Source organism: Podarcis gaigeae, assembly GCF_964106915.1.
Source record: "Podarcis gaigeae genome assembly, chromosome: 17".
Classification (NCBI taxonomy): Eukaryota; Metazoa; Chordata; class Lepidosauria; order Squamata; family Lacertidae; genus Podarcis; species Podarcis gaigeae.
In genome coordinates, this window is record NC_139694.1 from 26,585,272 (window position 1) to 26,612,906 (window position 27,635).

Genomic DNA, 27,635 nt, shown 5'->3' on the forward strand with positions numbered 1-27,635 from the left:
AACAAATGAAACGAGGGCATGGAAAGGAGATTAACAATATAAGCAGGTATCTGTGTACATAACAATGCAGATGTACGTGAAAAGAATGGGGTAGATATTTGGTCAATGATGGTAGCTGAGCAAGTACAAGAGGACTATTTTCAGGTTTCTGCATAAGCCATTGAAAGTTTGCAGTGTTCTGCTGGGTTTGGGAGCACGGCCGGCCCTACTGTTCTGCAGAGTGATGTGGCCACCTCAGGCAATAGTTAGGCAGAGGTGCTGCAAGACAGAGCTTTGTGTGTGCCACACAACCTGCTCTGCAGCCTCTAAGCCAGCCTGCTACTTTTGGGTGCAGTGGAGGCACTGTCTCATTGCTCGTGCTTCCAGTTAAGATTCCACTGCATGTCTGATGAGCTTCCATTTGTGGAATGGGGAAGGGATGCCATTTTGGCCTCAAGGTGCCACATCTCTTCAATGTATTCACACTTAACCTTATCAGGTATTTTAATACCAGTGAATGGGGCTGAATAATCTCCAGAACTCTCCCCCTGCTTCAAAATGTGACTCAGTTTTCCTGCTATAGCATTGTTTACCATAATGGTTCCATTTTAGGAGATACGCTGTAGAATATTCAGAGTAGAATATTGAGAATATCTAGAGCCCAGAAGACTGGTAATAGCTTATTGCAATGCTTCCCAACCTTGGATCTCCAGCTGTTTTTGGACTACAGTTCCCATCATCCCTCACCACTGGTCTTGCCAGCTAGGGATGATGGGAGTTGTAGTCCAAAAACAGCTGGAGACCCAAGGTTGGGAAACACTGGCTTATTGAGCCTTAGCTTCTCTGAAAGGAAGGCTTGAGTCATATGTTCACCTCTCAATGAGGCATACATAGAAGCCTCCCAGAGCCTGTAGATGACTCTCTGTCTTGACATCTTTGATGCCTGACACTCAAAGTCGGAGATCCCCCTTGTGGTCTTGGTGAGTAAAGGGCTTCAGCTGCTGACTAACCAACTAATAGGTGCCTTGCTTTTATTTTTAAGGATGGAAGTAGACAATTGCTCCCCAGTTTTCCTTTCTTGTCCTGTCTGACAATGGTTGCTTTTCCCTACTCTTCTCCTTCCCAACTGCAGGCAGGAGATGTCAACAAAAGAGAGAACAAGGAAGGAAAACAGTCAGGGAGTGACTTCCTTGATCTTCTCTGCAAGAAAAAGCAAGGTACTGCCAGAGGATGATGAGTAGCAGCTCTCGCCCTCCCAGAAACTGGGACCAGGTGAAATCTGGAAGCGGGCTCACCTGTGCCAGGTGTCTGTAGTGGCTATTGGAACCAGTGGTTTCTATAGGCTCTTGAAGGTTTCTGTCCCTGTTCTGGCTCATTAAGGAGGTTGTTGCATGAGGCAGAGTCTGCAGCATTATAGATTTTCTATCATGGCAGGCATAGGATTTTGCCACATACCCAGTAACATATTAAGGGAGAACAGCAGTGTGTTGGGTCTGTTAATCTGTAGTTGCTATTGACACAACTAGCACATTTGTGTCATCTACCACATATAATGAAGAATGATGGAAGAATAAGTACAGAAAACAAAAAGTATTGGATTATCCATCCTCATTGGGTGTTTCCTCTCTCCCTTTTATATCTTCTTCTTTGTCTTCTAATTGCAGAAAGTAGATGTCACCAGCAGAGCTGTGATGGAAATAATGGCCAGGACAACAGAATACCTTCAACCTAACCCAGGTAATTGTCCTTCTTTGGGAATCAGAGTGTATGTTGATTAAGAGCTCACTCACTTTATTCCAATGCTGCTTCAGATGGGCTGTTAATCGAAAAACAACAGCAGAGTAGGAAATGATGTGTAGGAGAGATATTCTCTGTGCAAAGTATGACGTATATAGATGGTTTTAAGAGCTTTGTCATTACTGATGCATGGACACTGAATCTAAGGTGAGGAATTCACTAGCCTTTGTTGCCATACTTCTTGAATGTACATCAGTGCAAGGAACATCCTAATCTACATAAAAGGCTGTTCTGCTTTCCCCTTTTCAGCAAAGTCTCACTTCCTCATGTTTACCAGAATCTCAACATTCAGGGCTCCTTTGTACAGTGAAAAGAAAAGACACCTGACACTGTCATATCCTGAACCCCCTTTGCCTTAGTTCTTAAAATGCTCTTGTATGAGTGGAAGGTGCTTTAGCTAGGACAAGAGGAGCCTGGTATTTGTCCGTTCTCTCTTCCTCCTTAAGTGGCCTTGTGCCCAGTGCCTTCCTGTTTCCCAAGACTTGGGAATGGATTTTGAGGGCTACAGAGGAGGCGGTAGAGCCCTGCCATTTCAGCAAAATTCTGTTCCATAAAGAGAGTGGATGTTAGGAACCAAGCCATTGCCTTCTCCACCAGGGCCAGGGCCTTCTCAGTGATGGCTCCAACCTGGTGGAATGCTCTGTCCAGGGCCCTGCAGACCAGGGCCCTGCAGAATTGAACTTCCTTCCACAGGGCCCATAAGACAGAGCTATTCCACCTGGCTTTCAATTTGAACTTAGCCTGATCTTTTATTCCCCTTCCTCCCCCCCCCCTTCCCTTTTTATGAAGATTACCTGCTCTGGGATCCCACAGCTAATTCTCTCCTGATCTCCTCACTGGCCCAAATAGGACTAATTTAGCCAGCCAGCCCTGGTAATCATCTAATGTTTATTGGATGGATTTCCCCCCATATTGTTTTTTGAATTCGGAAATTATTGTTATTCACATTTTATACTGTATTTTAAGCTAGTTTTTGTTGCATCAATTAAGTGTTTTAAATTTGTTGAAAGCCACCCTGAGCCCGGTTTTCTGAAGCGGGAAGGGTGGGGTATAAATAAAAAATCATTATTATTTATTATTATTACTCTGATATTATTATTATTATTATTATTTTATTATTATTATTCTAATAATTTATTATTATTATTATTATTACTATTATTACTCTGTCGATCCCTGTCCACCTTCTCAGCATGCCATAAAGACAAAAGAAGAGTCTGCTGGGTCAGGCCAATGTCCAGTCTAGTCCAGCCTCCTGTTCCCACAATGGCAGACGAAATGCATGCAAGCTGGTCATGAGCTCAACAGCACTCTGCCCACCTGCGATTCCCAGAAAATGGGTATTTGGGGCTGCCCTTGAGACTGACACAGAAACTCCAGTGGGTGCAGAATGCCACGGCGAGACTCCTTAAGGGGTCCTCGCTGCAGGATCACATTCACCCGGTGCTATACCAGCTGTACTGGCTCCCGGTGGAGTACAGGATCAGGTTTAAGCTGCTGGTTTTAACCTTTAAAGCACTATACGGCCTAGGACCCTCATACCTACGGGACCGTCCCACGGAGGACCTTACGGTCTTCAAACAAAAACATCTTGGAGATCCTGGGCCACAGGGAGGCTAGGCTGGCTCAACCAGAGCCAGGGCTTTTTTGGCCGTGGCCCTGATCTGGTGGAATGCTCTGTCACAAGAGACTAGGGCCCTGCGGGACTTGACATCTTTCTGCAGGGCCTGCAAGACAGAGCTGTTCCACCAGGCCTTTGGCCAAGGCACAGCCTTGGTAATTCTCTAGCCCAATGGTTGCCATCAATTTGATTTGAACTGATTTTATAATGAATTGGTTTTAGAATGCTGTGTTATTTTACTGTTGTTAGCCGCTCTGAGCCCGGCTTCGGCTGGGGAGGGCGGGATATAAATAAAAGTTTGTTTGTTTGTTTGTTTGTTTGTTTGTTGTTTATTATTATTATTATTATTATTATTATTATTATTATTATTATTATGCATCTGACAGCATCGGTAGAGCATAGCCACTGTGACTAGTAGCCATGGATAAAATGTCAGGGATGGAATCTGGGGTCTTGTGTGTGCTGTTGGTCTGCCTGTATCTCTCACTGCATGTTTATCACTATGTGCAGATGTGCTAGGGAGACAATGCCAAGTCTGGTTTCTTGGTGTGTTTGTGGATTGTACGCTGTGTTCGTACACATGCATTTAGAAGATGGGAAATGCTTCTCATAAATAGGTAATGGTTTTTGTCCTTCATGGTGGAAGAAGTCTGAGAAGGTATGGTCTCACAAGTTATAGTCTGCAGAGTCATTCTGTGCGTAATAGCTGTGCTTACAGGTGAAGCCTAACTCCATCGTGTCCCTAGGCTACTGAATACACCCACTTCTGTTCCAGTCCGTGCTCTTGAATTGTGCCAGCTGCTAAATGAGGCAAGAAGCTCTGACGTCCTGTTGAAAACACTTCAGATTCAAAGGGCAAACCACAGGTTGAAAATCTTAAGCAGCATAGTCTCCTCACATCCTGGTATCGACCCAGAACTCTGATGTGTATTGAATTAAAACATTGCTTATTTGCAAGGTGTTGACATCTGGTTCCATATCAGAGCGTTTGGTAAAAATAGAATGGATGGAAATCAAACTTTGAAATATTTCTTGGCTATGCAAGTGATGTTGGTTCTTTTCATTGTTGTTGTTGTTGTTGAGTCGTTTAGTCGTGTCCGACTCTTCGTGACCCCATGGACCAGAGCACGCCAGGCACTTCTGTCTTCCACTGCCTCCCGCAGTTTGGTCAGACTCATATTTGTAGCTTCGAAGACACTATCCAACCATCGTCCCCTTCTCCTTGTGCCCTCCATCTTTCCCAACATCAGGGTCTTTTCCAGGGAGTCTTCTCTTCTCATGAGGCGGCCAAAGTCTTGGAGCCTCAGCTTCACGATCTGTCCTTCCAGTGAGCACTCATAACAAGTGAGCACTTGTTACTAACATGCATTGAGTTTCAGACAGTGGGGTGTCCGAAAAGGGGATCCTGGGCACATACAGTGTATGCATATAGGCACTTTGTGTATACTGGATCTCTCATGGTGCAGACTTCCAGTCAGATTAAGCACCTGAGGAATGGGGCAGGGGCAATGTCTGGTTTTGGACAAACCTCTTTATGAAAATAGGCACCATTTCCAATCCTGCCTTCATCTGAAGACTGCAAGGGGGTTGTGCAACAGTTTCACTGTTTCGTTGTTCCTCGGCTCAAGGTTTCAAGAGGACTGGAAAGGATTTAGTGAGCCCGGAAAGGATTTGCAGCGGCACAAACAGAATGCAATGGCGCAAACCATTACTTGCCATCCTGCACTCCACCGGTATCATTATAGTGTTCTGTTTCCCACTCTGAGCAACAAAATTCTGATGATTTCCTCTGCCATCTCGTGGGTTTGGTTGTGATATATACGTTATGTGTTATTGAGCAATTTGTGCTGCAGAGGCACCACAGCCAAAACACATTTTCATAGATGAGTCACCGAGATAATAAGGTTTGCTTCCTATGATAGGTTTTGTACTCTGAGACAGCTACAAAATGTATGCGTCATGCATCCACAACGGAGGAATTGTGTGCATGCATAAATTACTCCAGGTCCCTTTACAGTCCATGTGAGTGTGGCTTCATATCTTTCCCGGTTGCAGCTGGTATATATTTTAAGGCGGGGAAACATATATCCATGCACCTCTCATTACTGATGTGATATGAGGATCTTTTGTGCACTCAGAAAGTCTCTTGAGCCACAGTTTCCTTGGAACCATGTAGAAAGAGTGAGTGGGTTAAGCTTATTACGACTGTCTGCTGTCCAGTGTGCTGATAGTTGTAGCGCCAGGCATTGGGGGTGGGAAAGCAAGCAGTCTGCTCACTTGATACAGAGCTTTAGAGGAAAGAAGGAAGCAAACAGTGCTGTCTCTCTTCCCTTCTGCCCAAGGCACCCATGTAGGCAGAAGAATCATAGAAAGAGAACCTTTCTATGATATGAGTTTTTGCTGTTGTTACTGATATTACAATGGTACCTCGGGTTACAGACGCTTCAGGTTACAAACTTTGCTATCCCAGAAATAGTACCTGAGGTTAAGAACTTTGCTTCAGGATGAGAACAGAAATTGTGTGGCGGCAGCAGGAGGCCCCATTAGCTAAAGTGGTACCTCAGCTTAAGAACAGTTTCAGGTTAAGAACGGACCTCCAGAATGAATTAAGTTCTTAACCTGAGGTACCACTGTACTGATAATAACTTTTTGTATCTTTAGTTTTGTGTGGAAGTTGTTCAGTTTGGTTGTGTCGTTCTTAATGTGTTTTATTTGTTTTTATGACTACTTTGGGATGCGGGTGGTGCTGTGGGTTAAAACCACAGAGATTAGGACTTGCTGATCAGAAGGTTGGCGGTTTGAATCCCCACGACGGGGTGAGCTCCCGTTGCTTGGTCCCTGCTCCTGCCAACCTAGCAGTTCGAAAGCACGTCAAAGTGCAAGTAGATAAATAGGTCAAAGGTAAACGGAAGGTAAACGGCGGGAAGGTAAACGGCGTTTCTGTGCGCTGTTCTGGTTCACCAGAAGAGGCTTAGTTATGCTGGCCACATGACCCGGAAGCTGTACGCCGGCTCCCTTGGCCAATAAAGCGAGATGAGCGCCGCAACCCCAGAGTCGGCCACGACTGGACCTAATGGTCAGGGGTCCCTTTACCTTTACCTTATGACTACTTTGCTATGTTTGTGATCATGTAAATCTTTTCATATTGTAAGCCGCCTTGAGCATTGCTTTAACTGTGGAAAGGTGGCATACAAATAAAAAATGATGATCGTGATCATGAACCTACTCAAGTGACGCTGACATAAAACCCCCACATATGCACTAAGTAAAATAACATAAGCTTCACCGTCCCACCACCCCTCTCTCTCCCGCCCCTCCTCTTTTCTTACCAACCCTATACTGCATATGACACCAATGTCTCACAAGAAATGTAACTGATCTGTAGAAAACGCAACCTGAAGAAAGAGACAACGCATGTGCTTTTGTAAATAATAATAATAATAATAATAATTAAAAACATTCTATTTATATCCCGCCCCTGCCCCCCAGCCGAAGCCGGGCTCAGAGCAGCTAACAACAGTAAAAGTAACACAGTTTACATAAAATCACAATCAATTAATTGAAATACATTCTGAAATCAATTCATTCTAAAATCAATTCAGAATCAAATTAATGGCAACCATTGGGCTAGAGTTCAGTGAGGATTACAAAAGGAGGGGGTCAGACTATGCCTTGGCCAAAGGCCAGGTGGAACAGCTCTGTCTTGCAGGCCCTGTGGAAAGATGTCATGTCCCGCAGGGCCCTAGTTTCTTGTGACAGAGCATTCCACCAGATCGGGGCCACAGCCGAAAAAGCCCTGGTTCTGGTTGAGGCCAGCCTAACCTCCCTTGGATCTCCAAGATGTTTTTTGTTTGAAGACCTTAAGGTCCTCCATGGGACATACCAGCAAAGGCGGTCCCGTAGGTACGAGGAAAATCTTTAATAGAAATTTTAAAAAAGAAGAATAATAGAATTGTAGAGTTGGAAGGGACCCCCAGGGTCATCTAGTCTAACTCCATGTAATGCAGGAATCTCCACTGAAGCATCCATGACAGATGACCATCCAACCTCTGCATAAAAACATCCCAGGAAGGAGAGTCCGCCACCTTCTAAAGAAGATTGTTCCATTGTCGAACAGCTCTTACTTTCTTGTAGCTTGAAGTCAATTGGTTCAGGTCCTACCCTCCAGGGCAGGAGAAAACAAGCTTGCTCCATCTTCCATGTGATAAACCTTGAGATATTTGAAGATGGCCATCATATCTCCTCTCACTCTCCTCTTTTCTAGTAGCAACACATGTGGTAGAGCAGAGCTGCCCTCCTGACATTGGCATCACTCCTGTTTACCTGGACAAGGGAGGGGTAGGGTGGGGTGGCAGCGAGGATGAGCCTTTGTGGTGCACCAGCCAATCCAGTCTGTCTGTGGTGCACCCACACTTTCCCACTGCATAAGAACACAAAAAAAGCCATGATGCATCAGCCAGTGGCCCATCAAATTCAACATTCTGCTCTCAAAGTAGCCGGCCAGATCCCTATGGGAAGCTTACAAGCTAGAACTGAGTTCAAGAGCAACTCTCCCCACTTGGAGTGTGGAGATAACACTCTGCATTGCAAAGACAAACCTTGCTCCAGACATGCAACAGTATGTCAAGGAGCATTGCGCCTGCGTTCCCTTCTTGGCTAGAAAACAGGGGTTTCCCCCTGGCCTTTTGTCCTCTCACAATTTGTTTGTTAGACATATCGCTTGGCTGGAGCATGACCAGGGACACAGACATAATCAAGTATCGGGGGGAACATCTGAGGGAAACACCTGCTGACACATGTATTTGCTAATGCTGGAAATGTGCTTAGATGGAAATACGATAAGTTCAGGGTGGTTTCACTACTGTTTCGAATGGTTGACTTCTGCTAATAAAAGGAGCCTTGGCAGAGCTAGCCAGCAGCTTGCTTAGAGCATGCTTGCCAGCGTGCTTCTGCACAGCTCACCTGCATCCAACCTCCTGTCGTCTCCATTATTCCTACATTGGAGTTCCTTGCAACTGCTCTTCAGAGGTATGCTGCCTCAAACAGTGGAGAAAGAACATAACCATTGTGGTTAGTAGCCATTGCTAGCTACCTCACCCGAAAGATGAGGAAATTTACTTAATGGGGCTTTGATTGGCTGCTATGTGTGGGAATGTTCAGGGAGGCAGGAGAAGATATATTCATTCCTAACTTGCGCTAGCAAGTTTCTTTGCTTAGCAGAGTTTACATTCCCCTTTTTACATGCACAGCAGAGAGCTGGTTGCAGGCTTGTGTAGGCCTCTCACTATCATACAATTCAGTATTGAATTGTATGTTCCTGGTAAGTTCCCTTTTATCCCTCTTAAAAGAACAAAGACACGACAATCTCACTTAAAGTCTATAAAAGAAGTTTACTCACATCAGTTCACAGTTGGATCCCTAAAGGCAGACTTAGTTACAAATATGTACATGTGGACCTACCCCATAATGGGGGAATAATCCCAGTGCTTCTGCTAGCTGAGAAGCTAGCAGAGCATTTCCAGCTAAGAAGCTGGTCCAACGAAGAAGGAAGTGAAAAAGAGAGAGTGTGGCAGCATGCCTTGTCCTTTTGTTACCTGGGCAGGTAAGGTCACGCCCACCTCTAGTCACATGCAAAAGGAAGGATGTTCCAGCCCAGGAGGAAACAGAAAGTTTTGACTGGCTGGACCAAACATCCCACTGCATGTCCAACTCTAGGAAAACAAGGAATGTTGTGTTTGACTGTTCCCAGTGGATTACGTCCCACACTATGCATGCTTTTTCAATGGCAAATCTTGGAGGAAATGGAGTTTCACCATGGCTGAAGAACTCACTGGGAGAACTCTTTTTAAAATTATTATTCTGTCTTTGGTCCTGTGTTGTCACCTTCTCTTGGGCTAATTAGCTTGTTTGCTTGCTTGCAGCTTCCAGAGCTAGACTCAACATGCTCAACACTATGTCCAAAATCAGAGGCCAGGAGAAAGGACCAGGTTACCAACAGGCAGAGGCCCTGTTAGCAGATGCGATGCTGAAGTTTGGAAAAGAACTTGGAGACGACTGCAACTTTGGTAATGTGATTTTTTTTTTTGGTCCTCACTGTAAGATACCTCTGGTTGGACCTTCTCGGGGTTAGGCGTCCCAAGGTGACACAAAAATGGCAAAACCTGATTATGCCATATTTTATTTATTTAAACAAATTTATGTCCTGATTTTTGAGAGAGGTTCCCCACAAAGTGGCTTACAACAAGATTTAAAATCACAACATGCCTGTGGTATGATAAGGTCAAAGCGCATAAAGCATTTAAAAACCATATTGTTAGGAAAGCATTGTTTAATGTTTGGATAAGGTACAAGGATTTACTGGAAAATAAAACCCCAAGGTGGCTGTCACTGATGGAAGCGAAAGCTCAGAAAAAGCTCAATATGGAGGCTAAATGGCCGAAATATTGGGAAATTTTGGAACAATATGGAGATAGACTAAAACTGCAGAGTTTTGAGAAACTAAAGAACAAAGTGCGAGATTGGCTCCATTATTATCAGATAATGGAGGCATACAATTTGGACAAGAAAATTGGCTTCCAGGTGGAAAAATCAAAATTAGAAACAGAACTGTTAGAACCTAAAACTAAGAATTTGTCAAGGATGTATAACTTGCTGTTGAAATGGAATACTCAGGATGAAACGGTTAAATCTGCTATGATAAAATGGGCACAAGATGTTGGACATAATATTATGTTCGCTGACTGGGAACAGTTGTGGAACACCGGTATGAAATTCACGGCATGTAATGCCTTAAGAGAGAATATTATGAAAATGATCTACAGGTGGTACATGACCCCAGTCAAGCTTGCAAAAATTTATCATTTGCCCGATAATAAATGTTGGAAATGTAAAGAAAATGAAGGCACATTCTTTCACCTTTGGTGGACGTGCCCAAGGATTAAGGCTTTCTGGGAGACGATATATAATGAATTGAAAAAGGTATTTAAATATACCTTCTTGAAGAAACCAGAGGACTTTCTTCTGGGCATAGTCGACCAATCGGTGTTAAGGAAGGATAGAACTTTCTTTATGTATGCCACAACAGCAGCAAGAATACTTATCGCAAAATATTGGAAGACACAAGATCTACCCACTCTGGAAGAATGGTAGATGAAGGTGATGAACTACATGGAATTGGTGGAAATGACTGGCAGGATCAGAGATCAGGGAGAAGAGTCAGTGGAAGAAGACTGGAAGAAATTTAAAGACTATTTACAGAGACACTGTAAAATTAATGAATTTTAGAATAATGTTGGATTGAAATTAAGTGGTTTCTAGCTGTAATGGGTTAAAGGAATATGAAAAAATGGGTTTATATAAGTAAAAATTTAAGAGTGTAATAAATTTAAGAATAAAGATTTGGGTAGAATAAAGAGGGAAAGAATCTGCTGAGTTAATAAATCGAATTGGAACACAAAAAAGGGAGGTATGAGGAGGTCCGAGAAACAAGTAAATGAAAAATAATGTGATGGAAAGATTGATTGTTTTTAACAATTTTTATTTTGTATTTTGTATTTTTTCTTTTCTTTTCTTTTTTGTAATGCAAAAACCTTAATAAAAATTTTATTTTAAATAAATAAATAAAATCACAACATGCCACACATTTATTCAGGCAGATTTTTCCCATGTGGGAGGGCAAGGACTAAGCACATGCAGAGAACCCTCGTTCAAAATGTGTAGCTGCAGCCACAATTTGCTTTGAATCTCTGCATCTGTTTTGCCAAATTGTTCTTTTATGAATTAAATGTTCATAACTAGACCTTTGTAGAATAGTTTGTATCAGACACAAGCTCCCAGTACAAAAATTCAACAACACACCATATGTAGGATTGCCATTTTTCAAAAAGAAAAAACCAGGACACCCCGTAAGTTTTTGAGCTTTATAAAAGAAAACCCTAAAGTTGTTGAGCCAAAACATGAAATTTTTCAATTGACTTGCCTAAGATCCAGGACAAAGTGGATATTCCTCCCGGATGTCAATTCCGCTTATTTTCTGACAGTTAAACATTTGGGGCTGTTGCACACAAAGGCTAACTATTCAGAATATACACACTGTTGGGCATAGTAGCATCCCTTGGGCTCATGTAATTTTCTCCAGCATGCACAGATAACCTTCAGTCTGAACCAGGGCTTACAGGCATGAGTGCTTTTAGTATCTACTTTTTAATCTACTATCTTGCTTTCATGAGATGTCCACTGAAAAGGGATGCCCTGATCCTATCTACCCACCTAAGCATAGATAGATAGATGTAGACAGACAGACAGACAGACAGACAGATAATAGATAGATAGATAGATAGATAGATAGATAGATAGATAGATAGATAGATAGATGATAGATATAGATGATAGATAGATAGATATAGATGATAGATAGATAGATATAGATGATAGATGATAGATAGATAGATAGATGATAGATAGATAGATAGATGATAGATAGATAGATAGATAGATGATAGATAGATAGATAGATAGATAGATAGATAGATAGATAGATAGATAGATATAGATAGATGATAGATGATAGATATAGGCTTTCTCATATCCTGCCATGCTTATAAGCTTGTGTTTCTAATCTTCTTAGCTGCACTAGAGCCTGATTTCCACACTAGAAGTGTGGGAAACTATTGGTTTTTCACAAATAAACAAATTAATGGCTGGTATTCCCCAGGCTGGGTCTGAATGAGGCCAACATAGCAGACAACCAAAGGTCATCTGGGAGGGAGTTGCATGATTATGTGCCATGATACAGAAGTTCTGTTGCCTAGAATGCCTTTAGTGATATTCAACATTAGTTGTACATTAGAATGATTGAAATCAGTTAATTAAATCCAGCAGTTTCAGTGGGTCTATTTGTGTATGATTAATGTTGGTTTTCACCCCTGTGTTTTTGATTCCTGAGAAATTACTGAGCTTAGGTACCGAGCTTAGAATTTTATTTCTGTAATGAACTTCTCAATACTTGCCCTGCTCTATGCTGATGTGGAAGCACAGTCTTTGTTTCTTCGTCAAGATTAAGTAGACTCTTCTTCCATTTCTTCAGGCCCAGCTCTCGGTGACGTTGGGGAAGCAATGAGGGAACTTTCTGAGGTGAAAGATTCTTTGGACATTGATGTGAAACAGAATTTTATTGACCCCCTTCAAAACCTTCATGACAAAGATCTGAGGGAAATACAGGTAATTTGCTGAGAAATTAACTGGCCGTTGCAAGATACACAGCAGAACCATTGCTCTATAGCTCCTCCTTTCTCTTTCACATAATACAGGGTGCCAGGATAGAGAAGCCGAGGGGTGAGGTCAGTGCGGTGCACATGTACTGGCGGGAGCACCTGATGGGATCTCTTGGTGTACTTGCACTGTATCCACCTTGTCTCTGCCTTGCTCCATATCTGTAATTTAATTGTGTGTATGTGTACGTACGTACACACACACACAATATTTTCTATCTATCCTATGTATCTATCTATCATCTATCATGTATCATCTACGGCCTAGGACCCTCGTACCTACGGGACCGCCTCTCCTGGTATGCCCCACGGAGAGCCTCAAGGTCCATAAATAGCAACACCCTAGTGGTCCCGGGCCCTAAGGAAGTTAGATTAGCCTCAACCAGAGCCAGGGCCTTTTCAACACTGTTGGAACGCTCTGCCTCATGGGACCAGGACCCTGCAGGATCTGATTTCTTTCTGCAGGGCCTGTAAGACAGAGTTGTTCCGCCTGGCCTTTGGCTTGGAGTCAATTTGATTCCCTCCTCCTCTTTCTTTTTTCTTTCTCCTCCTGTGATGAGGCTGCATTTTAATATTTTAATGTTTCTATATTTTAATGTTGTATTTTAATCTTGTTTTTAAGTTGTATTCATTCAACTTGTTTTTATTATTGCTTGTAGCCGCCCTGAGCCCGGCCTTGGCTGGGGAGGGCGGGGTATAAATAAAAATTATTATTATTATTATTATTATTATTATTATTATTATTATTATTATTATTATTTCTATCTATCATCTATCTATCATCTATCTATCTATCTATCTATCTATCTATCTATCTATCTATCATCTATCTATCATCTATCATCTATCTATCATCACCTATCTCTATCTTAGAAGGAGTAGTTAAATGGTGGTCATACCAATACATAACATTGCTCAGCTTATTTTAACACTGCAATCCTATGTATGTTTATTCAGAAGTGAATCTTCAACGGGATGACCCCCAGGTAAGTGCATAGCACTGGATCCAACCCTTTATGCAGTGCAGCACAGGGAGAATGTACTTAAAAGTGGAAACAAGGATTCCAAGAATAGAAATCACTCCCAGCGGCAAGTTCCTACTCCAAAGTCAAAACTAAGAGAACATTCCCTGGTGGCTGGTGTTGTGGTCCTCATCAACACAATAGCATCTTCCCCAGCAGCCTGAGAATTGTAGTTCTGTTCAGACACTGGTGTTTGGATACAGGCTCACTCAGAGCTCTAATGGCTTACTGGAGAGCACTTGAAAAAATGTTTTATTTGTAAAATTATTATTTTTATGTAAAATATTCCTAAACTGTCCTTTAATTTAGTGGGCTGTAAGTACACCTTAGGCAAATGAAAGGTTGTTTATATCACAGCTTTCTAAAAACAAAACAAAACAAAAAAACACCAGAACCCCATGCACAGATTAAAAACAAATAAACCCAAAGAGCAATAGGAAAGCAACAGCAGCAGAAGACATCTGTCATGTTACCATCTCTTAACTTTCTGCCAATTTTTTTTTTTTGTAAGGCTAATAAGCTCCCTAGAACTGGGCAGTGAAGTAGCTTGGCACGACTGCCTCCATAATTGTGGCCCATATCCACCATTTTTGCTAGCAGATGGCAGGGTTTAAAGGTTGCGCAGCAAAGAAATTCAATGCAGCAGTTGCGCTAGTGGAAGTTTGTTGTGCAACAGCCAATGTTTATTGTGCAATTTGTTTCACAGCAATGCTTGGTAAAGTACTTATGTTTTCCCTTGTCCAACAATGTTTCGCCAGCGCAACAAGAACATCACTAATCAACTTTAACTTTGTGCTACCTTGGATGCACTCTCAGCTCCCTCTGCAGTGAAGTCTTGTGCAGTACTGCTTTCTTCAAGGACTGCAAATTTGATGGAGTTTCCTGTCAGTATAAACGCCTACTTATTGTTTTAATTGTGGTAGGAGGGTAGCCACTGAAATGCTGTACAATCAACAAAATAAAACAAGGGCGATCTCGGAGTACCACTTTTCCTGATGATCTCTAGAGCCTGGAAAGGCCACATTCTTGTGATAAACATAGTTTCTGATGTAGTTGGTAGTTGTCAAAATTCAAGGAAGCAGTGTGTGGTCCTTGAATAAATAAGGATGTAATTAAGATGCACAGCTGGTCTTGAATTCACTGTGAAGCTTTCCTATCCACTACAGTGTTATGTCTGGAGTTGGGATTCTAGAATAATAGGCAGGGAGGATTCTAGAAGGCAGCATCTGATTGGCAGTGAAGCCGTCCAATCCGGCTCCAGAAGGGAAATTTGAACTAACCTATCAGGTGTGACCTAGGGAGTGGTTACATGATATATAGCCTGGGTCTGGCAGGGACTACAAGCCAGGCTACACCCTGACTGTTTTTATCCGACGACCCTGAAATAAACTGAAGCCTTTCTCTGAGTATATTTCATACAGTGGGACAAAAATCAGGTTGCAAGCTAAAATTGCTTGTTTGGTTTTTTTTTTAAAAAAAAATAAGTTGCATATTTAGGCAAATAATGTTATATTTAAAATATGACTGTGTGGTTCTCCTATTCTGTGTATTTTGGCCTTCACTCGCTCCGATAGGGTAGTTTCACATTTAAACAGCTACCAACTATGACTTCTGCCCTTTATCTGCAATATGAGCAGCATACGGACTTGATTCTACAGCAGAATTTGTGGGTGCTTAGTCAACTCATTCCATATAAGTTTGAATGTATAGTCTTTATTTAGTCCACTGTGTTTGTAAGGCAGAGGCGAGGACTTGCAGAATCTCTCTCCACCCTTTCCCCCTCTTCAGCATCACCTTAAAAAATTGGAGGGCAGACGCCTGGATTTCGATTACAAGAAGAAAAGGCAAGGCAAAATCCCAGATGAAGAACTCCGTGCAGCTCTGGAGAAGTTTGATGAGTCAAAGGAAGTTGCTGAGTTGAGCATGTTTAATCTGCTAGAAATGGATGTGAGCAAATCTCTTATCTCCTTGGAATGTGTTGTATTATTGACATGATTGTTGGCAGTTTAATGACTTTTTAAATGAGTAGAAAAACAAAACAAAACTGAGTTTTGTGTTCATGTTTTCTAGACTCTCTTCCATGAATATGCATCATCGTACAGTGGTGCCTCGCAAGACGAAATTAATTCGTTCCGCAAGTCTTTTCGTCTTGCGAGTTTTTCGTCTTGCGAAGCACGTTTTCCCATAGGAATGCATTGAAAATCAATCAATGCGTTCCTATGGAAACCGCCTTCAGACCAGGTCCGGGGACAGTCTGTCCCCCGACCTCTTCTGAAGGCCGGCGGGGGGCGAAAGTCTTTGCTCCCCCCCGCCTGCCTTCAAAAGCCGTCCGGGAGAGCGGAGAATCGCAGCGCGTTTCTCCGCTCTCCCGGGAAGGCAGGCAGGGGGGAGCAAAGACTTTCGCCCCCCCGCCGGCCTTCAGAAGAGGTTGGGGGACAGACTGTCCCCGGACCTGGTCTGAAGGCGGTTTTTGCTCCCCCCCGTCTGCCTTCAAAAGCCGTCCGGGATAGCGGGAAGTGCTTCCCTGCTATCCCGGACCGCTTTTAAAATGCTGGCGGTGGGGAGCAAAGCCTTTCGGCCCCCGCCGGCCTTCCTGGACCTCTTCTGAAGGCCGGAGGGGGGGGGAAAGGCTTTGCTCCCCACCGCCAGCATTTAAAAGAGGTCCCCGGAGATTTCCCTATGGGCTTTCTTCTTGCGAAGCAAGCCCACAGGGAACATCGTCTAGCGAAGTGACGCAAAAACCGAAAAACCCTTTCGTCTTGCGGGTTTTTCGTCTTGCGAGGCATTCGTCTTGCGGGGCACCACTGTATTTCTTAAAACAACAGAGCAAGCATGCACAATAATAATGTTTTATTTGTGTGCAAGCTAGTCTGTGTATGGACTCTTAACATAAGAAGCACCTTGCTGCCCCAGGCCAATGTCTATCTAGCCCCCATTCCAGAACCCAGCTGGAATCAAATGATTCTTTCTCAGAAAATGCCCAGTACTGATCAACCAGTCTGCCACTGGTATACCAATGGTTCTGCCCATTTCCTGCGGAAGTGAGCTCCTAACACAAGTCTACGTACATTTATGTTCACTTTGGCTCTCCAGTCCAATACAGCTAGTACTTTATTCACTGTTTCTTGCATGTTGGAGTGTTAGTGCCTTTACGAAAGCTCTTTGAATAAGCTGCACGACAATAATCAACACATGTTTTCAATACCTCCCTTTTCAGATTGAGCAAGTGAGCCAGCTATCTGCCCTTGTTCAAGCCCAGCTGGAGTACCACAGGCAAGCCACACAGATCCTCCAGCAAGTTAGTTCCAAGTTGGAAGAGAGGTAGCTAAATATTTCTGATGTTCTTTAAAAAAAGGGGGGGAATCTGAGGCTTAATATATATTTCAATTTGTGTATATTGTCTGTGCAGACTTGTCAGTAGTGCTGAACCAGGCATGAAATTGTATTGTTAATCTGTTCAGTCTTTTAACACATAACTTAAATCCCATTGGTTGCAGCCACCAGGAAGTAAGATACATAAGTGTAACTTAGGGCTGGAGCATGTTATATTATGCAGCAGACACTCAACCAAAAACAACCTCATTGGAATGAGGTCTCTACTACTACCACTACCACCCCCACTACCACCCCTAGCCTTACTAGTATTCGCACAGTTGCTCCCATGCCAGTAAAAGAACAAATACAGATGGATTGAAATGTTACTTCTAAAGACTAGTGGTGGCATTTGCTCCCTTTTTTTCACTCTGAAGTCATGGATACCTATTTCGGGTGTTGCAAAACTTGGAGCTGGCGTCTTTGCTTGTTTTAAATTCTGTATGTTGTGGACAGGAAGATTTTGGAGCTACCTAATGCAGTATGCCTTTACACTTTTACTCAACTATATATAGTCTTTCTACTGTTGACTTTAAGCACCTTGGACAAATCCAGTCTGTTGCATTCTATCAACGGAGAGTTCAATATATTCAGTGAACCGGGGAATCTGTATAGCTTCAGTTCCACTGCAAATGTGACCTCAAACTGCAGAACATGACAGCTTTGCAGAAACACAGCTTTCCTGAGGTCTTTTGCAATCAGACCTTCCAGTAAAAAGTACAAAAGGATCTACTATGAAGAAGGGTTATAATTAGTGCTATTTTTCTAGAAAAAGAGGTACCAGAACTCACAATGAACTTCTCCCTTGTTATCTTAGAATGACAATGGTGCTCACCTGAGAGGTGCCGGAGCTGAGCTCTGGTGAGCTCTGGCTGAAAAAAGCCCTGGTTATAAATATACCAAAACAAAACAAAATATCTAAGAGACTCCAGTTTATTCAGAATGCAAGGAAAACTTTTTGTCTTTCATTAGTCTTGGTGCTTATGATTTGCTGATGAATTGCTTGCTCAGAATTTGCTTATCTTCTGGCAGGATAAAAGATGCCTCAGTTCAGCCCAGAAGAGAGTATCAGCCAAAGCCCCGCATGAGTTTGGACTTCTCTGAAAACAACCAGCACAATGGAGGGCTCTCTAATGCCAGCACTCCCAAGCCCTCAAGTAAGAGAAGGTGGAAAGGAGGGGTGGGGAACATATGATAGTACAGTCTCTCTAGGGGTTGCGCTGAAAATTATACTAAACAAGGACAAATGCTGGCATGAGCGACTCCTGCAATAGCATTTTCAATTTCTGGCTAGGAATGCCCAAAGCTTGAATTCTGTAGAAAGATGCACGGGCAGTATCAGATGTGGGAGCACCTCACATAATTCACCATGGAAGACATGCCCAGACATGCCCTTGGATATGAGACAAGGAGCATTTTAAAGCAGGGGCATCTGTCAGCGTAATTCATTGGTTGATCTGTCATACATTTATATTTTCCCTACTGTTCCTCCAAAAAGACAAAGCTGGCACACATGACATTATCTCCTTTTATTCTCACAGTACGAATGAATGAATGAATGAATGAATGAATGAATGAATGAATATTTATTTGCGCCAGCCATCGGCCATAGCAATAAAACAACAATACAATATACAAAGAATTTAAAAAGTCAATTTTATAAAATACATTTTAGGGTTTTTAATCAAAAGTCAAATAGTGGATCTTATTCCAATTGTCCCAGCTAAAAACCTTGCAGCCTTTGCTGTCACCTGCTCATCTTGATCTGCCAAGGGAAAGGACATTGGGGCAGTGGCTGGGTGACCCGGAATGGACAATAAAAGAGGGGTGATAATCTCATTCCTCAAGTCTTTATAAAGGGTGCAAGCCAGAAGGGCATGTGCCACCGATTCAGTGCTGCCATCTCCACAGGGACATAAGTGTTTTTCATGTGGAATCTGTTGGAATCGTCCTTCAAGTACAGCCAAGGTCAATACATTCAGTCTTGCGAGAGTAAAAGCATGTTTATATTTTAGAATTGCTAGGTTATTTAGATTGTTTAGAGTGCCAGAGAGTCAAGACGGGAAGGTGGGAAATAGTTATACCATGGGCAAAATTTCCTTATTGTGGCCAAGTTGTTCTGATGCTCGATACCATTTAGGCTAAAGCATTCCTCCATGTGTTGCCGATCCAATGCCATTTGTAGATTTACCAACCCAACTGGCAGCAAAGACAGAAAAGGGTGGTGGCTCCTGAAAGAGGGAGGGGCCAATGCTCACCTTCATAATCTGTGTTGACCGAAGACCTCCTGACACCACCCCAGCTCTTTCAGTATAAAATGTGGTCCTGGTACTGGGTGCAAACCGTTGAATATCTCTAGGCTGAAGTATGCAATTCTTGGTCTGAGGACATGATCTAGACCACAGGCCAGTTTCCCATGCTCTTTTTAAATAAATTTTTAAAAATCAAGTGTTCCCATGAAGCAAAAATTAAAGACTCAGTTGACACAGTGTTGGGGTGCATTTGTGCATGCTCCTTGTGAGGTGTGGGTCTCTGTGTGGGTTGCCCCACTTGATTTTGCCTACACCCATTTCTGGTATGGGACCCTCAGAGGGCCACCAAATAAAGTTAGCTACTCCTGGCACAAAGGACGTGGGTGGCGCTGTGGTCTAAACCACAGAGTCTAGGGCTTGCCGATCAGAAGGTTGGCAGTTCAAATCCCTGTGACGGGGTGAGCTCCTGTTGTTCGGTCCCTGCTCCTGCCAACCTAGCAGTTCAAAAGTATGTCAAAGTGCAAGTAGATAAATAGGTACCGCTCTGGCAGAAAGGTAAACGGTGTTTCCATGCGCTGTACTGGTTTGCCAGAAGCGGCTTAGTCATGCTGGCCACATGACCTGGAAGCTGTACGCCGGCTCCCTCGGCCAATAAAGTGAGATGCTACCCCAGAGTCGTCCGCGACTGGACCTATGGTCAGGGGTCCCTTTACCTTTACCTTACTCCTGGCACAAATGCTTCCACACACTGGGAACCCTGCGCTCTCAGGTTTCCTGGTTGTGCTTAGAGAACCTACATGTGTCCACCCCACTGAATGTAGGGGAGTCAAGCGTGTTGCTAGCAGCCACGATGTCCTTGCCATGTGTTCCATCAATGAAAGTTTTGATGGTGAGCAGAAGTCTCCGATTGTATTGTGGACGCCTGTCCTTTTAGTGAGGTTTGTTGAACCCTCCGTGGACTTCTGAGCATCACTCCTGGGCTGCATTCAGCTTAGTGAGTCGAAAGTTGCACAAGGTCCATACTCGAGAATAAAAAAAATGTTGTGCAAATTGTGTATGTGCATGTAAATAGCAGCCAAATTGGGATGGCAGCACAGGGATATGGAGGTTAATATGTCCTCCCATGTCCCAAACATGTGCTATAACCAGACATTTATCGGCTAGTATGGCTACTCTCCTCAGCCAGTCCAAGGGCCCATCTGGTCCAGCATTTTTTTTTTTATGCTGGACCAGATTTATTTATTTTGCCATGTGTAGGGTACCTGGTTCCCTCCAGCTGTCGCTGCCTACAGTGCCCACCATCCCTTGCCATGCTGGCTGGGGCTGATGAGGGCTGGAGGGCACCACGTTGCCTACCCCTGACTTCTGCCAGTATTGAATTCTCTCTCTCTAAGCACCTTTGTTTCTGTTCCCATCTCTTCCCCACTCTTCCTCTGCAGATGTTCCCATGGACCAGCCGTGCTGTCGAGCTCTGTATGACTTCGATCCCGAAAACGAAGGAGAGCTGGGCTTTAAAGAGGGTGATATCATCACCCTCACTAACCAGATTGACGAAAACTGGTATGAAGGGATGCTTCATGGCCAGTCGGGCTTTTTCCCTATTAATTACGTGGATATTCTCGTCGCTTTGCCTCATTAGGAGGGCCGAGTCACCGTGTCTTAATCTCCCCTCCTCCCTCGAGAAATAAATAAAACAGGTCATGTGTCGACACCACTGCTTTTTAAAAACAAAGCAATGAATACATAATATGGCTGCTTACTCCACATCACAAATACAAGCTGCAGTGGTGTTTTTTTCTTAAAACAAAAACAAAAAAACCAGTCATCGGGCCCCCACAGACAATCCTTGGTTTTCGTGTTGTCATGCTACATCGTGGTGATGCGTGTTATCTTCTCCAGGCTGTGTGCCCCGGCACGTGGGATGTTCACGTTCACACACGCATGGTTGCCACAGAGAATGATGGGGGGAGAAAGTGGCGGTAGGCGATTTGAGTCAGTCAAAGTGTTGGGAATGGGGGATGCAGTTGAGTTAGCTGGGAAGAAAAGCCTGTCGCCAGTCTACTGCCATTTTAGTTCTCCCATCGAAAGCGGGGAGCTGGGTAGCGCCCCTGATTGTTCCATCTTTCCCTTCCCAAATGTTGCGGTTTATGCGGGCCTAATATCGCTAACCAGCTTCTCATGTCATTCTTCTCTTTAAAAGGAAAAAATAAAGGGGGAGGGGAAAGACAGAGTCCTGTCCTTGGAGAAACAGCATAGCGTATATTTCAGTTTCTCCGCAGATGAATCGCCACTATTCTATACCCGCTGTTGGCGTAGAACCAGCTTTTATATACGCAATAGTTAAATAGAGGCCTGTGCAGTATCCAGGTTACCTTTTGAAAACATCCAAAGGCCAGGCCAGGAAAGTAAAGTGCCACAAGCCAATGTGGCTTTCCTCAGAAATGTTGGACACAACAACAACAACAACAACAACAACCTAATGCCAGCAGCAAATAGATGATGCTAGAAGAAAAACCTAAAGAAACAAACAAACACAACTCTTTTCACTTTGTGTAAAGTCTAGGCACAGAAAAACAACAACCCCAATATTATTCTACATCTTCACTGAAAAATAATAATGAAAAGCAACTCACGTTATGTAATTTTTATTTTCATCTACCTTGTGTTCTTCGAACATCATTTGTGTATATTCTGCCCTCAGTGAGGACTAAACAAAACAAAACAGAAGAATCTTTGTGCTGAGCAATTAAAGCGACGTGTGGCTATATATGCAAAAACACTCAAGTTGATTTTTCCTCTCCAGAGTCATTCATATATATATATATATATATATATATATATATATATATCCCGTTCCGCGTCCTACATTTTGTGTGTGCATAGTGATGTCTCTAGCTGATTCACTGTTCCTATTTTTGGTAACTGCTGTAAGAGTTTGTTTTAATTTGAGTTGCCCAGAGTTCTATTTATCTATCTACGTACATATATATTTCTATATGTACAGACTCTTCCTGCACTGCTTTGGACGTGCCGCTTCAGTATTGGACCATGTGAAACGACGGCAATCCTCCTGCTTTTAATGTATAAACTTATACCATGGAGAGCATTGTTATTTCAAATAAAAATGCGGATTGACTAGTGAATGAGTGTGTGTGCGCTTTCCCCCACGTATCATTGATTTGCTGTCTCTCTTGTTGTGCCAGCACAATCGCATTCTGTAGGTCAGGGCAGGGGGGCTTGGAGAGGGGGCTTGGGAGAACTCCTAGTAAAAATCTGGGGGATTTGCATGAGATCAACACCTGTTTCTGACTTCCAGTTGTCTAGCTATAGCAACAACTAACAACCCACTCACCCCAGTTTCCTTACCCTCCCAGAATCTTTATTTTATTCGTTTGTTCAAAATACTTATATGCCACCCTTTGCCAAAATTGGCTCCGATGTGGTTTTCACCGTTAAAAATGCCACGGCAATAAGAACACAGAATAAAACAACCACTACATAAAACAGAACCGTTGGCAAATGCCTAACATGGGATAACACAAAATGGTTTTGCCTGGTGCCTGAAAAAAACCAAAACAAAACAAGTGCTGGTCATTTGAGGGCTTTCTATAAATGGGGTGCCACCACCAAAAAAGCCCTGTCTCTGATTGTTGCCTGCTTCACCTTTGACAAGGAAGTAACAGAGGGAGAAGGTCTTTGGCTAACCCAAGATGCAGGCATCAATATGCTATGGGAGGTAAAGGAGCTCAGTCCCAAGCTGTTAAGTCTTCACAAGTCAATATCAGCAGCTTCATCCAATTCTGTTTTATTAAGTTTCAATATTTTTAGCATATGCAGTCAAAACACAATTTCATCTTTTCTCTTATTTTTGTCGACTTCCCTTTTTTCCATGGAGTTGTTGTTTCTCCCCTTCTGATGCTAACTATCTCTCAAATCATAATCATAATACGGTGGTACCTCTAGTTACGAACTTACTTTATTCCGGAGGTCTGTTCTTAACCTGAAACTATTCTTAACTAGAGACGTGCTTTCGCTAATGGGGCCTCTTGCTGCTGCTGCTCCGCCAGCACACAATTTCCGTTCTCATCCTGGGGCAAAGTTCTCAACTCGAGGTAACACTTCCAGGTTTGTGGAGTTTGTAACCTGAAACATTTGTAACCTAAAGCATTTGTAACCTGAAGCGTTTGTAACCTGAGGGGTTTGTAACTCGAGGTACCACTGTAGTATAGTCTAATTACTTCTGTTGCTCATAGCTCAAAACCTGCTTGCAAGTTCATCATACTACAATATTTCTTTAAATAGTCTGAAAAAGGGCAACCTTTCTTGCATAAAACATTCATCATTAGATTCTCTTAATTTTGCCAGTTCTGCAGATTCCATTATCTTACCATTCTTCTTTGGTTGGAGCTTCTTCTTCCTTCTGTTTCCGTGCATATAGAATCCTAGCTGCTGCTGTTACATACATAAAAAACTTTGACATTTTAGAGGGAGGAATTTCTACCCCTATAATCCCTAACAGAAATGCTTAGGGCATACACACACACACACACACACACACACAGAGAGAGAGAGAGAGAGAGAGAGAGAGAGAGAGAGAGAGTCATACCTTAGTTTTTGAACAGCTTAGTTCTCAAACATTTTGGCTCCCGAACGCCGCAAACCCGGAAGAGACTGCTCCAGTTTGCGAACTATTGGGCTGATTGTATGCGTCTCTCGCACCTCATCATTAAAATCTGTCTCATTAGGGCAATGTTCATGTGAGGAAGAGATGCAATGTACTTTTCACATATATACTGTAGTGATGTGAGGTGGAAGCGTGGAGAAATGGCTCTTGTGCAATTGTGTAATTGTGTGAAGGGCACTAATTGTGTCCTTAAAACGAGGCTGCATTTAATCCTGTGGTTGCAGGAATGACCAAGGAAGTATCTTGCAATTACTTCCTTTGCAATTAGTTTGTTAGTTTGTGTGCTTTGAATATATTCCACATAATGATGATTAAAACAAGACAGAAATGTTTACATGAAATTTCACAACTGAACTGAGTTCTAGGCGTGCGCGCGCGCGCACCCCCCCCCAAAATGTGCCCCAGTTTTAAGTTATAATAATAGAAATTTATTATTTATATGCCTCCCATCTGACTGGGTTACCCAAACCCCTCTGGGCGGCTTCTAACAAATTAGGTTTGCTAGCAAGTATCAAATCCCAGGCACTTTGAAACTGCTGTGCCTGTGGGACTACGGCACTGTTAGCTAAGCAAGCCATATATTATCCTTTCTGAAGGGAGGCGATGTTGTGCTGTCATCGACAGGTTATGCTGCCTTCAATCATTTTCGACTCCTCTAAGTTTTTATGCAGCCTTCCAGAACATTTTTAAAATGCAAAACTCTTGCTTAACTGCTATACCACTCAGAAGTAGTTTGATTTATGAATGTTTTCAATCAAGATAAACGAAGTGGGGATGGGGAATCTTAATACTGAAATGTCGACTGGAGACAGATTGCAAACTATTTAATGCTGTTTTCTAACCAAGAGGTACATCAACCCAAAGTGACTTGGCAATCTAAGTGATGCTATTTGGGGCTGACTTTGCATTCTGTATGGAGAATCTTGGAGCAAGCTATGAAAGTGTTTAGAAAAGGGTTTGTGTAGCGCCTTGGTAGAGCACACCTTCGTGCGAATAAGGTACTGCAAAGGATCTCAGGTAACTGGAATGGGGAAAGATCTGAGCAAATTGCTGTCAGCTGCAGACAATCCTGGGAAACATAACGAATGGTTTGATACAATTGAAGACAGTTTCATACAGGTTCCCTCACTGCGAGAAGCCAGGAATCAGGCAGAGGGCCTTCTTGGTGGTGGCGCCTGCCCTGTGGAATGCCCTTCCATCAGATGGCAAGGAAATAAACAACTATCAGACTTTTAGAAGACATCTGATGGCAGCCCTGTTTAGGGAAACTTTTAATATTTGATGAATTATTGTATTTTAATATTTTGCTGGAAGCTGCCCAGAGTGGCTGGGGAAACCCAGCCAGATGGGCAGGGTATAAATATTATTATTATTCATTCCTATGTTACCCTTTAAAATCCTCTTAAGCCTGATGTGGCCTGCTGATTAATGCAGAGCCTTCCAAGTGTGTTTTGTTGCATTTCTTATTTCTAAAAGTTCTCTGTGTAATTTATATTGGGATAAAACAAAACGCTTTAACAATCTTACATTTTTAAAGGGGGAGGAATAGCTGCTTGTAGCTGTATTACTTTTTCTCCAGCAGTCCCCAGGATGGGGCCCCTTGTCATTTGAGCACTGACTTTGTTTTCCTTCTGACTCCACCACACCTGAGTCTCCTCTGGTGGCAGCAGGCAGTATTTCAAGAGGTATGTTGCGTCTGGGTTCACTGTGGCGTCTTTGACAAAAAAGTCCAACTAAATACATTTTGAATTGGTGCAAATCAAGATCGCCTTGATATTTTACATTGCATAATTTTTGTTGCAAATCTGTTGGGGGGGGGAGATTTTTTTTTGTATGATTATTCCTTTTCCACTTCGCCCTCAAGGAGGGAATTTCTCCATAAACTCAATACTTAAATTAAATATTCAGACAGAATGGCTAGGGCCATAAGTTTCTGTAGCTCCTTCTGGCAGTTCCCTCACTGTGAGAAGCCAAGTTACAGGGAACCAGGCAGAGGGCCTTCTCAGTAGTGGCACCTGCCCTGTGGAACACCCTCCTGTCAGATGTCAAAGAGAAAAACAACTACCAGACTTTTAGAAGACATCTGAAGGCAGCCCTGTTTAGGGAAGCTTTTAATGTTTAATAGGTTATGGTATTTTTGTGTTCTGTTGGAAGCCGCCCAGAGTGGCTGGGGAAATAATAATAATAATAATAATAATAATAATAATAATAATAATAATAATAACTCACAGCGGATGCTTTTGCTCAGGCTCTCTAAAGCCTCTATAATAACTGTTCTGGCATTTCCCCCTTATTCCCTCAGAAAAGATAAGACACAACACAGTCTTCTATAAAAGTATAAAAAGAGTTTACTCACTCACATTCTGTTCCCAATCGGATCCCAGAAGGCAGACGTATCACCTGGAAACTATCTCATAATGAGACAGTCCCTTTGTCCTTTCTTGGCTGGAAGCCAAGAGAGCATCTGTGGCTAAGCAGATGTTGCTTCTTCAACGAAAGTAGTCATAGAGAGATGGCTGCCCTGCCCTGTGCTTTTGTCATTACCTGCACAGGTGAGGCCACACCCACCTCTAGTCACATGCAGAGGATGGTTGTCCCAGCCCAGAAGGAAACAAGAAGTTTACCTGCTGACCAGACAAACATTCCTCCTCATGTGTAAACATGTTCACTCTAGGAATGTTGTACTTGACTGCTCTTGTGTTTCCCATACCACAGATGCTACCACCTGAGGAGGTCCTCTCACTTTGCCTCATGGGTGGACCAGTCCCATGCTATCCATTTGGAAGTTGCAAGAGATGTTTAGGAAGAAAAACCAAAGGAGGCAGCCCCTGCGGTGGCTTGTCTTTAAATAACAGAACCTCTGCAGCTTTGTTACGGTGGCAATGAATGGATCGTAGGATTTGGGGAAGGCAGGAGCTCAGTGACAGAGAATCTTCCTTGCATGCCCCAGGTTCAGTCCCCAGTGTCTCCCTGCAAAACGTTCTCGCTGCCAGCACAGAGCTGAATGATCACTGCCTATGGCAAACAGCATGGCAAGCTAGCTGTCCGATGCAAACTACAAGGGACTTATCCTTCTGCCTATTGAGTTCATGAATGGCTGTGGCTTGTAAGATCCTTTCTTTGCACACCCATCTGTTCCTTGTTTGCAGAGGTGGGCAAGCCAGCTGCGCTCCGGTCCAGAGTCTGACTGACAGGAGTCTGGCAGTGCATGTGCCTATGCAAGGGAAAGTCTAGGAGATTATTTCAGTGTTATTGTCTGGCATTTGCAGAAATGTCTCAAAACCTCCACGCGTTAATAATAAAGCAGCATTTAGGTGGCTTGTTGGTTTGCTGCCTGGGTTTCCTTTGGCTCTGCCATGCGCTGAAGAAATTATGGTTTGCCCAGTTTCATTTTTTAGCTTCCTGGGTTTTGTGTTGCTGTGGGAAGCATGTTCGTTCCATTGAGGAAATTAAAATAAGGGAGAGGCTTTTGGAGGGGGAAAAAGGATGCTTATAACCTGAGGCTTCAAGAACTAAAATTTCATCCTGGCCACAATTCCAAAAAGTCAGTGGGAGCTGAAGGATCAGTTACAGGATGATGCTTTTATTTTATGCTTTTATTTTATTTTATTTATGCATATGAAGAGCCTTCTATTCTGT

At 43.0% G+C, this 27,635-nt stretch overlaps 1 protein-coding gene across 3 annotated transcripts in view; it reads left to right on the forward strand.

Moving 5' to 3' along the window:
* SH3GL2 (SH3 domain containing GRB2 like 2, endophilin A1) overlaps nt 1-22,455 on the forward strand; it is an 85,225-nt gene extending 62,770 nt beyond the window's left edge. The window contains exons 1-9 of one of the 3 annotated variants that reach the window (XM_083719596.1): nt 904-959; nt 1,112-1,196; nt 1,644-1,716; nt 9,319-9,462; nt 12,483-12,616; nt 15,477-15,635; nt 16,906-17,009; nt 18,093-18,217; nt 20,752-22,455. In XM_083719596.1, the coding sequence (XP_083575722.1) occupies nt 919-959; nt 1,112-1,196; nt 1,644-1,716; nt 9,319-9,462; nt 12,483-12,616; nt 15,477-15,635; nt 16,906-17,009; nt 18,093-18,217; nt 20,752-20,951 (1,065 nt within the window). In that variant the 5' untranslated portion in view covers nt 904-918 and the 3' untranslated portion in view covers nt 20,952-22,455. Of the gene's footprint in view, nt 1-903; nt 960-1,111; nt 1,197-1,643; nt 1,717-9,318; nt 9,463-12,482; nt 12,617-15,476; nt 15,636-16,905; nt 17,010-18,092; nt 18,218-20,751 lie in introns of those variants that run through there. The other 2 variants (XM_083719598.1, XM_083719597.1) reach the window with 2 other exon arrangements.
* The last annotated feature ends 5,180 nt before the right edge of the window (nt 22,456-27,635 follow it).